The following is a 15,505-nucleotide window of genomic DNA, read 5'->3' as shown; positions in this document are numbered from 1 at the left end:
GATTCTATCTTTCATCTAATTCTAAAGCTAACCTCAACTAACTATGGAACTGTTAAAGTTAGCCTCAACTAACTCTGAAACTAATTTTGTTCTGGAACATTCTGCCTAACATGCCACCTCAAGCGAAATGGGGACACCTTCACACTGAGCTCAACCTTAAGGACGATGAATTGGGTTACAGACAAGGGCTTTGTTAGTATTCCAGTTACCTGATCTTTTGTAGGTACATATTGAAAACTCTTTCTGCAGCACTCTGTCACATACAAAATGGACACCTACTTCGATGTACTTGGCACAAGCATGCACAGCTAGGTTTGCAGCAATGCAAGCTACCTCAATGTTATCACACTAGATTACAGGACATGAAGAACTAGGCATTTGTAAGTCTTTTAGTAAGGCATGTAACCAGGTCAGCTCTGTTGCCGCATGAGCCATTGCTTTGCATCGAGACACAGTGTTGGATCTTGCAACAACCTTTGCTTGGGTGAACTCCATGAGACAATGCTAAGACCAAGAAAAACATTGAAGCCTTTGGTGGACATTCGATCATCATCGACACAACTGGCCCAATAAGTATCTGAGAATCCAGAAGCTGATTGAATGTGCAGGCCATGATCGATACTCCCATGCAAGCATCTCAGAACTCATTTACAAGCTTTCCTATACATATCAGTGGGGCAATGTAAAAACTGTCTTAATTTATTTACATATCAGTGTTGTGATACAACTTCTCATTGTTCAACTTAGGTCCAGTAGAACTGGATAGCTGTAGGCCCATAATTGCTAAAGTAGAGCAACTTTTGGCTTTTGTTCCATGTTCGTGTCTTGTGGAACCCCAAAACACTTCAATTCCAAGAAAATAATGCAAAGCTCCCAAGTCTTTTAGTGAAAAGGAGCTGTGATGCTCTGATTATGATCAGTGTGTGAGCTGTGATCCTTGTAGTTCTGACGACTCTGCTCAAAGCTTGATTTCAATATCTAAGGTAGCTATGATTCTTTATGCCCATAAAAATTTGAGTCCAAAGCTGGTATAACAAGTCGCGTGAGGATAGTTCCAAAGTTGGAAAACAAATTAGAGAATCTAAATAACAATAGCCAGGCATGTCTTTTGGGCCAGTTAGTCAGTTTAAAGGTAAGCTATCCTAGCACATCTCGACAAGTCATGAAAGCTACTCCTCATTTTTCCTTGCATGCATTTTTATTTTCAATCCTACCTGTGGCTGTGAGTTGTGACTGACTTGTCCTGTAAACTTTGGCTAGGAAAGGGATTTTTGATGAGGATACGATAGTTTAAAAAAATAATTCATAAACTAAGTTAGTCGAAAAAATATTTTCAAACCTATTGTAGTTTTTGTCGATTAAAAAAGAGAGATTGGATAGGAAAGTAAAAATCGTCTCTTGAAAACACAATTTATTTTCTTTAAAAAAAATGTAAAAATTATCTATGGAAGAGACGATTTCTAAAAAAATTATAGGTTAAAATCGTTTCTTCAAAAGATGATTTTTATTTATTTAAAAAAATTATTGTTTAAAAGAAAGAAAAGAATAAAAGAAGATTTCTTAAAAAATAAAATAAAATTAAGGGAAGAAATCGTCTCTTTCAATTTCAAAAAATTAATTTTTTCCATGTTTTATTATTTTTAAAAACATTTTAACTAATAATATATTTTAATAATAAATTTATTATAAATATATGTATGGTAAAATTAATTAATTTTATATTTATTATTATTGATATATTATTTATAGTTATAATATTTATAAAAATATAATTATATTTATCATTTTATATTGATTAAAAAAATATTTTCATCTTCATCTCAATTTTTAAGTGACCGTAGCTTTGTATTATTAATTAAAAATAAGAAAACAAGTAGCATTTATGCAATAATATAATTATTATAAATATATGTATTCTAAAATTAATTAATTTTATCTTGCTAAATTTAATATATAAAAATAATTATAATTATTGGGATATATTATTTATCAATAATAGCATTTATAAAAGTATAAATTATGTTTAGTATTTGATATTAACAAATATTTCGGTCTTTATCTCCAATTTTATCTTTAAATTAATTTAATTAATTATAACTATAAATAGAAACTAATTTAGTTTTATATTACTTTTTAGTTATAAGATAAATAATAAATATTTTAATTTTAAAATATTATCTATTACGTTTTGTTCTTTTCACTTTCCAATTAAAAAAAAAAAAACTATTATCAATTTTATGTGAAAATTGAGTTTATAAAAAAAATTATTATCAATTTCTTTTTTTAAGTTTAGTGAATTTATTTATTTTATTTTTACAAAATGAATAATTTATTTCACTTTAATTTGTAGATTAATTTTATTAGATAAGTTTTAAAATTAGAAATATTATTCTTTAATTTAAAATTTAATCGTAGAAGGAATAAAATATAAAAAAAGTAAATTAATTTATTATTCAATAAATTAATTTTGAATAAAAATTTCAATATTAAGAGATATACTTTTTTGAATATTAATCAATTTAAAATGAAACAAATAATTTTTTGATTATCAATCAATTTAAAATTAATTTATTTTCTATATTTTTTATAGTTAAATTTTAAATTAAAAATAATATTTTTAATTTTAAAGTTTATCTAATAAAATTAATTTAAAAATTAAAACAAAGCAAAATTATTCATGTTGTAAAAAAATATTTAATAAACTAAAAAAGGAAATCGGTGATTAATTTATTTTTTAAAAACTCAAATAAAATAAAATTGATAATAGATTTTTGTTTTTAAGACGAAATTTAAAGGAACAAGAAAGTAATAGATAAAGTTTTAAAATTAAAATATTTATTATTTATATTATAAAAAATAATATACAATTAAACTTGTTTTTATTTGTTGTTATAGTTAATTAAATTAATTTAGAGATAAAATTGGTGATAAGGACCAAAATATTTTTTTTTATTGATATCTAACTTAATATAAATTAATATTTTTGTTAATATCATATACTAAATATAATTTAATTTTATAAATATTATAATTATAAATAATATATCAAATTTAATAAACACAAAATTAATTAATTTTACGATACATATATTTATAATAATTTTATTATGAAAATATATTATTAATTAAAATGTTATTAAAAATAAGAACTCCCCTTATTTCTTTTTTCTTTTTAAAGAAACCTTAAAATTTCTTTAAAAAAAAAAAATCAACTTTTCAAGAAACAATTTTAGACTTTTTGTTTAATTTTTTTTTTTTTTAAAGAATTTTTAGAAACCTTCGCTGCAAGAAATGAAATTTTTGAACAAAATAATAATACAAAAAAAATCGTTTCTTCGATTTTAACCTATACATTTTGTTTTTAAAGAATTTTTTAAAATGTCTCTTAGGAGATTATATGTACTTCATATCTAATTTCTATTTTTCATACTTGGATAAAAATTAGGGTAGATTTGAAAATATTCTTTCCTACTCTTGTTTCCGAATAATTCTTTTAAACTATCTTACACTTATAAAAAATCCAACAGTCATTCTGATATTGGTCTTCTTCACTTCTACTTGTAATTCTTCTAAAGGTGAGATCGGTCGTGCTGGGATATTTGATTTAAGGGATAAAATAATACCTACATTTTAAATGGTCTAGAAAAAATCGAATTTGGATGAAGGAGAAATGATGACCACTGGATGGATGCTACGGATAGGCATCTATGTGGAAGTGATGTTCTTCTCTACGCATACGAGTCGAACACAACGCCATATCTTTGGCGGCGAGGAAAAATATACGGAGACTTGGAAAGCACCTAAAATCTTAGGCTTTTTTTTTTTTTTATATCTAGGAACACCTATGGATGCTCTTACAACAGTTGTGTTCATCTTCTCCTATGCATTCTCCCTCTTAAGAATCTCCACTGCAGTTGACACCATAACTAGAAATCAACACATTAGAGCTGGTGAAACCATCACTTCAGCGGGCGGGACCTTTGAATTGGGTTTCTTCAGTCCAGGTAATTCCAAGAATCGATACTTGGGGATATGGTACAAGAAAGTGGCTCCTCGGACAGTGGTATGGGTTGCCAATAGAGAAAGTCCACTAACTGATTCATCAGGAGTTTTAAAGGTCACTCAGCAGGGAACTCTTGTTCTGGTCAACGATACTAATGGAATTATTTGGAATTCTAGTTCATCACGTTCTGCACAGGATCCAAACGCTCAGCTTTTGGAATCTGGAAATCTTGTTATGAGAAATGGTAATGATGGTGATCCAGAAAACTTCCTATGGCAGAGTTTTGATTACCCATGCGATACTCTTCTTCCCGGCATGAAGCTTGGAAGGAATAGAGTAACAGGCCTGGATCGGTACCTGTCATCGTGGAAGAGTGCTGATGACCCTTCTAAAGGTAATTTTACTTATGGGATTGATCTAAGTGGATTTCCACAACTATTATTGAGGAATGGTTTAGCTGTAGAGTTTCGTGCTGGACCATGGGATGGTGTTCGATATAGTGGAATACCTCAATTAACAAACAACTCAGTTTATACATTTCATTTTGTTTCTAATGAAAAGGAGATATATTTTATTTATTCTCTAGTTAACAGCTCTGTTATTATGAGGCTTGTGTTAACTCCTGATGGTAAAGCTCAGCGGTTCACATATACTGATCAAAAAAATGAATGGATTCCTTATTCAACTGCACAGAGGGATGACTGTGACGATTATGCAATATGTGGGGTATATGGAATCTGTAAGATTGATGAATCTCCAAAATGTGAGTGCATGAAGGGATTTAGGCCAAAGTTCCAAAGCAATTGGGACATGGCAGACTGGTCAAATGGATGCATTCGAAGCACTCCGCTGGATTGTCAGAAGGGTGATGGATTTGTAAAGTACTCTGATGTGAAACTGCCAGACACGCGGAACTCCTGGTTTAATGAAAGCATGAACCTTAAGGAATGTGCTTCCCTGTGCTTGAGGAACTGCTCTTGCACTTCTTATGCAAATTCGGATATCAGAGGAGGAGGAAGTGGATGCTTGCTCTGGTTTGGTGACTTGATTGATATCAGAGACTTCACTCAAAACGGGCAAGAGTTTTATGTAAGGATGGCTGCATCAGAATTAGGTATGAGCTTCTCTTTTTCTTGCCTGAGAAACATCAATCTGATACAAATTTCATGGTATATTTATTCGAAGGTTTTTAATCAGTTGTTCACCTTGCATACGTGCCTCTAGTTTTATCCCTTGATTTTGCGACTTAAAGCTTTACCTCTGTCTCAATTATCGCTGATGTGAAAAATTTGAGACCAACTACCGAGCACATTATTTCATGGAATAGTATACTTATTTTCTGTAGACTTGAGTGTAAAGCAGAGGTCTACTCAAAAGTTGGAATATTTTTCTTTTAGATTTCAACTATAGTAAGCTAGATGCTATAACACACCAATACACCAATTGATTTGTGCCCTCAAACCCTATGGCAACTGCAGTTCCTGAACTTCTGCTTTCATGGTTGTAAACCACAAATATAATTTGGATCAACGATTACTACTCATATGAATTTATGGTTTTTCTATTTTATTTCCTGACTTTCTTGCTTAATTTCTTTCCTTTTGTGTCAAGAAGCTTCTTCAAGCATAAAAAGCAGCTCCAAGAAGAAGAAAAAGCATGTCATTATCATCTTTATATCAATTACAGGAATAGTTCTTTTAAGTCTAGTCCTGACCTTGTATGTGCTCAAGAAAAGGAAGAAGCAACTAAAGAGAAAAGGTAAGTAACAAATCATAGTGTTTGTATCACCATATGTATTAGTAAAAAGTACTTCAACATATTGTCTGATTATAAAATAATAATAATAAAAAAAAAGAAGCAATGGATTGACTCGGCTTGATTTTAGAAATAATGAAATGATCTAAACTTGGAAATGGGCTAAATTTTAGGTTTGTCAATTCTTTAATCCTTTATTCTATTCACCATTTTGCAGGATACATGGATCATAATTCAAGAGATGAAAATAATGAAGGCCAAGCGCATTTAGAGTTACCATTATTTGACTTGGATACATTATTGAATGCCACCAATAACTTTTCTAGTTACAATAAGCTTGGAGAGGGTGGTTTTGGACCTGTCTATAAGGTAAGGTTATACTTTGGCTTTTACGTAGAAGACAAGTTACAAGTTAATAAAACATTATAAATACGCAACTAAGCATCTTGCGAAGTAGTTGATGTCCCTAATCCTCATAGTATATATCTAAATGAAGCAACATGTATCAAGGCCACTATATGCCTTAAAGTCTTGAAGGCAGTGTATGTGCCAACATTTTTGTGTCTCTAGTTTCTATAGGACTCCTCATATTGAATATCGACAAGTTTCATTTAATCTACAAAGCTTTCATAATGAAAAGAATGTGATGTTTTCAGGGAATATTGCAAGAGGGACAAGAAATTGCAGTGAAGATAATGTCAAAAACTTCTAGACAAGGATTAAAAGAGTTCAAAAATGAAGTTGAATCCATTGCAAAACTTCAACACCGAAATCTTGTAAAGCTTCTTGGATGCTGCATTCATGGCAGAGAAAGAATGCTGATTTATGAATACATGCCCAACAAAAGCTTGGACTTGTTCATTTTTGGTTTGGCTCTCTAAAACCATTATATAGTTTGTTTGTCTAGTCAAGTGACTTCTCTTTTCTTTCTCCTCTCCTATGCATGCTGGGGAAATTCTTTATTTACAATGCATTTAACTAATTTGAAAGAAAAATTATTGGGAACTAGATAAAGCATAGATGCATTAATCTAGAAAATCTTTCTTACTTCTATTTTCTCTAACATTTTGGCTCTTATATAAAAAGTTAGGGGTTTGGAACCCTACCACTAAGATCCATTTTCCATCCTTGACAGTGTTTTTTCATCACTGAGAATGAGTTTCAATTATACTTTCGTTTTTATATGTCATTACTTTGAACAATTCTCAGGGAATTTGAAATCATTTGTTTCTTGAAATATTTTTCATTTATTTTCAATAATCCAAGTAGTAGAATGGGTTAACTTGAATGATAAAAAATGGACAGATCAAATGCAAAGCGTGGTACTAGATTGGCCTAAGCGCTTCCTCATTATCAATGGGATTGCTCGAGGCCTTCTTTATCTTCATCAAGATTCCAGACTCAGGATAATCCATAGAGATCTAAAAGCAGGCAATATTTTGCTAGATGAGGAGATGACTCCAAAAATTTCAGATTTTGGTATGGCTAGAAGTTTTAGAGGAAACGAAACTGAAGCAAATACAAAAAGAGTGGTTGGAACATAGTAAGTATATTTAGTAATTTTGTTTGGTATTCTTCTTTATATTGGTTGTAAATTCTTGTTTTTTTTTGTTCAATGGTTCCCTATAGTGGTTATATGTCTCCAGAATATGCAATTGATGGACTATACTCAACAAAGTCAGATGTTTTTAGCTTTGGTGTTCTGGTGCTAGAGATTGTGAGTGGGAAGAGAAATAGAGGATTTTCTCACCCAGACCACTCCCTTAACCTTCTTGGGCATGTAAGTATCGAGTAGTATTGACCTCATTTCACTATGATAAATCTACTGTTGACATAATTTTGAATTTTCTAGGCATGGACATTGTACATGGAAGGCAGGTCTATGGAGCTGATTGATACATCAGTTGGGGACATGCATGATCTATCACAAGTGTTACGTTCGATCAATGTGGGACTCTTATGCGTACAGTGTAGTCTAGATGATAGACCGAGCATGTATTCGGTGGTTCTGATGTTGAGTAGCGACGGTGCACTACCTCGGCCTAAAGAGCCTGGTTTTTTCACTGGAAGGGAAGCAAAGTCCTCCTCAAGCAATCAGGGGCCATCTTCAGGCAATGGGGTCACCATTACAATGTTAGATGGTCGATAGAAGACATTCATGTTGATGTTCATTGTCTTAAAGCAAGCCATATTTTGCAAGATGAGGAGATGACTCCAAAAATTTCAGATTTTGGTATGGCTAGAAGTTTTGGAAGAAATGAAACTGAAGCAAATACAAAAAGGGTGGTTGGAACATAGTAAGTATATTTAGTGATATGTAAAAATTCTTTATCTCCATTTCTTGTGAATTTAACCTCTTCTTCAACGGTTTCCTATAGAGGTTATATGTCTTCAGAATATGCAAGTGAAGGATTGTATTCCACAAAATCTGATGTTTTTAGCTTTGGTGTTTTGGTTCTAGAGATTGTAAGTGGGAAGAGAAATAGAGGATTTAACCACCCAGACCACGACCTTAGTCTTCTTGGGCATGTAAGTATTAGGTAATATTTCTTTATTTCAATATATAAAAGTAGTGCTGATCCTCCTTTAAATTGTCTAGGCGTGGACACTCTTTATGGAAGATAGGTATTCAGAATTTATTGATGCATCAATGGGGAACTCCTGCATCCTATTTGAAGTGCTACGTTTAATCAATTTGGGTTTGCTATGTGTGCAACATTTCCCAGATGATTGACCAAGCATGCATTCTGTGGCTCTAATGTTAGGTAGTGAGGGTGCACTACCTCGGCCCAATGAGCCTTGTTTCTTCATTGATAGGAATATGATGGAAGCAAATTCTTCCTCTGGTACTCAATCCACCATCACACTGTTGGACGCTCGATAGAAGATGCTTCATGTTGATGTTTTGTTGTCTTTAGACCTATGACTTCAACTACTTTTGGCAACTTTTCTCAACCACACTGCTTAGCATCTAACAAAAGACTCATCTAAGATGTTATCAGGTGATTAATCTTTGCTGCTGCTTTTTGTATGGATGATGATAGTTATTCATAATATATAAGTTCAATAATAGAAGTTGATTGTATAATGAAAGCTATTCTTTCCAAAAATACTAATTAGTTGCATGGTGTAGGGAAACCTTGACTCTCTTTTTGGTCTTTTGCTGATCTTTTATTTCTTCTAAAAAGGGTTTTGGTTTCTCTCTTGATTTCTATTTTAATGTGTCAGAATCAGGTTAAGCAAAAAAATAAAGAAGAAAAATATGACCTTTTAACATTTCAGCATCAAGAACAAGAGGTTATTTATATAAACAATTCACAAAAATCACAGTGAAACAAAAAACAATAACTAATGTGCTTAATTATTTTGTGGGGCTGACATGTGAGATTTACATAGCTCTAGCTTCAAATTGGGATGGATTTTGTTATTCATTTGAAGGGAATATATGCCACTTAGTGTTAGAATATACATGCAGAGAAAATGATTGATTGATCATGGCCAACCAATCAAATTGTCTTGCTCTATGTAAGTCAACAGTACATCAGCTCTTTATAGATGACGAGGGATATGATACATACTGGTATAATCGTGAGATTGGAGCTGGTGGCAACGTTAAACTGGGGTTTTTTAGCCCAGATAATTCTACAAATTCAGACTTAGGGATATGATACAGGAAAGTGTCTATGGAGACTGGTATAATTCCCACTCAGCTAATTCAACGGGAATTTTAAGGGTCATGGACCAGGGAACTCTATCCATTCCCAAGTGCAATCCATTCATGAAGAAGGTCCAAATGTTGAGCTTTTGGAATTTGAAAATCTTGTCATGAAAATTGGAGATGATAGTGATCCAGAGAACTTCCCTTGGCAGAGTTTTGATTATCCCTGCAATACTCTTCTACAAGGCATGAAATTTGGAAGAAACACATTGACAAGTCTGGATTGGTTCCTATCCTCATTGTGATATATCATAATGCCCCTACAGTGTTGTGATACAACTTCTCATTGTTCAACTTAGGTCCAGTAGATCTGGATAGCTGTAGGCCCATAATTGCTAGTGTAGGGCAACTTTTAGCTTGTTCCATACATGTTCCGTGTCTTGTGGAACCCCAAAGCACTTCAATTGCAGGAAAGAATGCAAAGCTCCCAAGTCCTTTAGTGAAACGGGGCTGTGATGCTTTGATCATTCTTCCCTCATCGCAATGTATGAGCTATTTGTTGATTGAGAGTATTCTTCCCTTATATGAGATTATTCTTTCCTTATATCCATATCCCGTAAGGAATTACAAGAAGTCATTGAAGCTCAAGAAGCCTCGGGACTTGTGAGTGAACAAAGTGGTCCCTTTTTTATTTTTATACCCCTTATTGATTTTCATACCCCGAGAGCACAACCAATTTTCTTGCAGTTCTGGCCGACTGTGATGACTTTGCTCAAAGCTTGATTCAAATATCTAAGGTGGCACGAGTCTACACGCCCATATAAATTTGAGTCCAAAGCTGGTAACAAGTCGCGTGAGAATGGTTCCAAAGTTGGAAAAAAAAATTAGAGAATCTTAATAACAATTAATAGCCATCATGCGTGTCTTTTGGGCCAGTTAGTTCAAAAGTCTTCCTAGCACATCGAGACAAGTCATGAAAGCTACTCCTCATTTTTCCCTGTATGCATTTTTATTTTCAATCCTACTAGTGGCTGTGACATGTCCTATAAACTTTGGCTAGGAACGGGATTTTTGGTAAGTATACCGTAGTTTAAAAAAATAATCCATACACTATCCTAGTCAACAAAATATTTCCAAATTTATTGTAGTTTTTGTTAATTAGGAAAGAGAGGTTGAATTTGAAATAAAAATGGTCACTTGAAAAGATGATTTATTTCCTTTAAAAAATATATATATATACAAATATCATCTTGAAGAAGAGGAAATTTCTAAAATATCTTTTTTTTTTTTTTTAAATTATAGGCTAAAATTGTATTTTGAAGAGATGATTTCTTTTTTAAAATTCTAGGTAAAAATGGTCTCTTTATATTTCTAAAAATTCTTTTAAAAAATATTCAAACAAAATTTGTCTCTTCATATGATTTCTTTTTATTTAATTATGTAAAATAAATTATTAGCTAAAGGAAAAAAAAAAACTCAAAAGACAATTTCTTAAAAAAAAAAAAAAGAAAGAAAAATTAAAGGAAGAAATTTTCTCTTCAAGTGACGTTTTAAAAAAATTAATTTATTTTCCATGTTTCATTATTTTTAATAATATCTTAACTAATAATATATTTTAATAATAAAATTATTATAAATATATGTATTTTAAAATTAATTGATTTTATGTTTATTATTATTGATATATCATTTATAATATTTATAAAAGTATAAATTATATTGATCATATTATGTTGATTAAAAAATTATTTTGGTCCTCATCTCGACTTTTAAGTGACCTCGCATTGTATTAGTATTTAAAAATAGAATTAAAAATTAGAAAATATTGTAAAATTATAAAGTGAAATGAGAAGAAAACAAGAAAGAGAAATTAGAATGTAGGAAGAGAATAGAATATATTTTCATTAGAGGTATCTCATTTTTATAGGGAGTCATAAAGAGATATACATCAATATGGATGATCATTCACAAGTTCTCATAATCCGATAAATTCTCATATTTTCTAACACTCCCCCTTAGATGATCATAAGAATATGATAACTGCCTCATTAAAAACCTTGCTAGTAAAACCCAGTGGGACAAAACGTGGACAAAGGAAAAAAGAGTGCAATATATCCATATTAGCATTCTCCCCCTCATGTAAACATGATTATGATTTTTTTAACATTTCAAATGGTAGATCTCTCAATCTTTGCATTCCAATGTCATATCTTAACTTTTTCAATGTGGTCGAAGGTAACGCCTTTATAAATAGATTTGCTAGATTATTGCATGATCGAATTTGTTGAACACAAGTTCACCCTTCTTTTGAAACTCGTGAGTATAGAAGAATTTAGGGGAGATATGCTTAGTTCTGTCACCTTTTATGAATCCTCCTTTAATTTGTGCAATACAAGTAGCATTATCTTCATGTAACATGGTTGCATTGTCTCTGATGGAAGGTAGTCCACATGTTTCTTGTATATGTTGGATCATTGACCTTAGCCATACACATTCACGACTTGCTTCATGAATTGCAAGAATTTTTGAATGATTTGAAGATGTGGCTAGCATTGTTTTCTTGGCTGATCTCCAAGATATTGTCGTTCCACCATAAGTAAAGACATATCCTGTTTGAGATCGAGCTTTATGAGGATCTGAAAGATATCTTGCATCTACATACCCAATCAATTGTGATTTTGATTCTTTTGAACAATATAAACCCATGTCACTTGTTCCACGAAGGTGTCACAATATATGTTTAAATCCCATTCCAATGCCTTTTAGTTGGGGTAGAATTGTATCTTGCTAGTAAGTTGACAAAGAAGGTTATGTTTAGTTGAGGACAATTTGCAAGATACATTAGTGCACCGATTGCACTGAGATATAGTACTTCTGGACCAAGCAATTCTTCACTTTCTTCTTTAGGGCGAAATGGGTCTTTGTTAACTTCAAGTGAACGAACAACCATAGGGGACTTGTAGCTCTTTTAGTAAGGCTTGTAACCAGGTCACCTCTGCTGCTGTGTGAGCCAATGCTTTGTATCAAGACTCGGTGTTGGACCTTCTAACAGCCTTTTGCTTCCGTGAACTCCATGAGACAATGTTAGGACCAAGAAAAACATAGAAGCCATTAGCAGACCTTGGATCATCAACACATCTGATCCAATCAGCATATGAGAAGCTAGTGAGACTGAATCCAGAAGCTGATTGAATGTGCAGACCATGATCAATACTCCCATGCAAGCATCTCAGAACTCATTTACAAGCTTTCCTATACATATCAGTGGGACAATGTAAAAATCGACTTAATTTATTTACAATGTAAGATACTTCTAGTCGAGTAATTGTGATATATCATAATGCCCCTACAGTGTTGTGATACAACTTCTCATTGTTCAACTTAGGTCCAGTAAATCTGGATAGCTGTAGGCCCATAATTGCTAGTGTAGGGCAACTTTTAGCTTGTTCCATGCATGTTCCGTGTCTTGTGGAACCCCAAAGCACTTCAATTCCAAGAAAGAATGCAAAGCTCCCAAGTCCTTTATTGAAACGGGGCTGTGATGCTCTAATTATGATCAGTGTGTGAGTTGTTAATTGATTGAGATCATTCTTCCCTCATCGCAATGTATGAGCTATTTGTTGATTAAGAGTATTCTTCCCTTATATGAGATTATTCTTTCCTTATATCCATAGCCCGTAAGGGATTACAAGAAGTCATTGAAGCTCAAGATGCCTGGGGACTTGTGAGTGAACAAAGTGGTCCCTTTTTTATTTTTATACCCCTTATTGATTTTCATACCCCGAGAGCACAACCAACTTTCTTGCAGTTCTGGCCGACTGTGATGACTTTGCTCAAAGCTTGATTCAAATATCTAAGGTGGCACGAGTCTACACGCCCATATAAATTTGAGTCCAAAGCTGTTAACAAGTCGCGTGAGAATGGTTCCAAAGTTGGAAAAAATATTAGAAAATCTTAATAGCAATAGCCATCATGCGTGTCTTTTGGGCCAGTTAGTTCAAAAGTCTTCCTAGCACATCGAGACAAGTCATGAACGCTACTCCTCATTTTTCTCTGTATGCATTTTTATTTTCAATCCTACTAGTGGCTGTGACATGTCCTATAAACTTTGGCTAGGAACGGGATTTTTGGTAAGTATACCGTAGTTTAAAAAAATAATCCATACACTATCCTAGTCAACAAAATATTTCCAAATTTATTGTAGTTTTTGTTAATTAGGAAAGTGAGGTTGAATTTATTGTAGTTTCCAAAAATTGTGAATTTAAAAGATGATTTCTTTTTATTTATTTATGCAAAAAAATTATTAGCGAAAGGAAAAAAAAAAAAAAATCAAAAGACAATTTTTTAAGAAAAAAAAAATTTAAGGGAAGAAATTATAAACAATTTCAAAAAATTATTAAAAGTATAAATTATATTGATTATATTATTTTTATTAAAAAAAATGTTTTGGTCCTCATCTCAACTTTTATGTGATGTAGTATTGTATTACTAATTTAAAATTAGACAACATGTCGTAATTAACTAATTATACAATAATATAATTATTATAAATATATGTATTATAAAATTAATTAATTCTATATGTTAAATTTAATATATATATATATATAAATAATTATCATTATTGGGATATACTATTTATCAATAATAATATTTATAAAAGTATAAATTATGTTTAATATTTAATATTAGAAAAACTATTTTATATTAAGTTAGATATTGATTTTAAAAGTATTTTGGTCTTTGTCTCCGATTTTATCTTTAAATGAATTTAATTAATTATAACTACAAATAGAAACTAATTTAATTTTATATTATTTTTTATTTCACTTTCAAAATAAGAAAAAAAATATATTATCAATTTTATGTGAAAATTGTGTTTATAAAAAAATAAATTTATTATAAATTTCATTTTTTAGTTAAGTAAATATTTTGTTTTACAAAATGAATAATTTTATCTCGTTTTAATTTTGAAATTAATTTTATTACATAAGGTTTAAAATTAGAAATATTATTCTTTAGTAAATGAATTTAATTAATTATAACTATAAATAGAAACTAATTTAATTTTATATTATTTTTTATTTCACTTTCAAAATAAGAAAAAAAAATATTATCAATTTTATGTAAAAATTGTGTTTATAAAAAAATAAATTTATTATAAATTTCTTTTTTTAGTTAAGTAAATATTTTGTTTTACAAAATGAATAATTTTATCTCGTTTTAATTTTGAAATTAATTTTATTACATATGGTTTAAAATTAGAAATATTATTCTTTAGTTTAAAATTTAATCGTAAAAGGAAAAAAATATAGAAAAGTAAATTAATTTATTATTCAATAAATTAATTTTGAATAAAACTTTCAACATTAAAAGATATAAGTTTTTGAAGATTAATTAATTTAAAATGAAACAAATAATTTTTTGAGTATTAATCAATTTAAAATTAATTTATTTTTCTCTATTTTTTACGGTTAAATTTTAAATTAAAGATTAATATTTTTAATTTTAAAGTTTATTTAATAAAATTAATTTTAAAAATTCAAAAAAAAAAAAAAAGCAAAATTATTCATTTTGTATTTAATAAGCTAAAAAAAGAAATCGATAATAAATTTGTTTTTTATAAACTCAAATAAAATAGAATTGATAATAGGTTTTTTTTAATACAAAATTTAAAGGAACAAGAAAATAAAGTTTTAAAGTTAAAATAATTATTATTTATATTATAAATAAAAAATAATATAAAATTAAACTAGTTTCTATTTATAGTTACAATTAATTAAAATAATACAGAGATAAAATTGGTGATAAAGACCAATTTTTTTTATCGATATCTAACTCAAGATAAAATAGTATTTAAAATCAATTAATTTTACAATACATATATTTATAATAATTTTATTATTAAAATATATTATTAATTAAAATGTTATTAAAAACAGGAACTCCCCTTATTTCTTTCTTTTTGTTTTTTTGTTAAAGGGATTATTTCTTCCCTTAATTTTTATTTTTTTATTTTTAAGAAATCATCTCTTTAAGAGATAATTTTAGACTTTTTGTTTGAATTGTTTTTTAAAAGAATCTTTAAA

At 30.1% G+C, this 15,505-nt stretch overlaps 1 protein-coding gene across 8 annotated transcripts in view; it reads left to right on the top strand.

Annotated features, from left to right (window-relative positions):
* LOC117908780 (G-type lectin S-receptor-like serine/threonine-protein kinase At4g27290) overlaps window positions 1–8,008 on the top strand; it is a 42,397-nt gene extending 34,389 nt beyond the window's left edge. Inside the window, exons 1-8 of one of the 8 annotated variants that reach the window (XM_034822517.1) lie at window positions 4,294–4,397; window positions 4,697–5,117; window positions 5,615–5,761; window positions 5,976–6,127; window positions 6,415–6,625; window positions 7,064–7,301; window positions 7,388–7,538; window positions 7,611–8,008. In XM_034822517.1, coding sequence (XP_034678408.1) covers window positions 4,383–4,397; window positions 4,697–5,117; window positions 5,615–5,761; window positions 5,976–6,127; window positions 6,415–6,625; window positions 7,064–7,301; window positions 7,388–7,538; window positions 7,611–7,907 — 1,632 coding nt within the window. In that variant the 5' untranslated portion in view covers window positions 4,294–4,382 and the 3' untranslated portion in view covers window positions 7,908–8,008. Of the gene's footprint in view, window positions 1–3,690; window positions 5,118–5,614; window positions 5,762–5,975; window positions 6,128–6,414; window positions 6,626–7,063; window positions 7,302–7,387; window positions 7,539–7,610 lie in introns of those variants that run through there. The other 7 variants (XM_034822511.1, XM_034822510.1, XM_034822514.1 and 4 more) reach the window with 7 other exon arrangements.
* The last annotated feature ends 7,497 nt before the right edge of the window (window positions 8,009–15,505 follow it).

This window comes from Vitis riparia, chromosome 19 (genome assembly GCF_004353265.1).
Source record: "Vitis riparia cultivar Riparia Gloire de Montpellier isolate 1030 chromosome 19, EGFV_Vit.rip_1.0, whole genome shotgun sequence".
NCBI lineage: Eukaryota > Viridiplantae > Streptophyta > Magnoliopsida > Vitales > Vitaceae > Vitis > Vitis riparia.
Note: the sequence above shows the minus strand (reverse complement) of the source record. Positions and strands in the feature narration are given on the sequence as shown.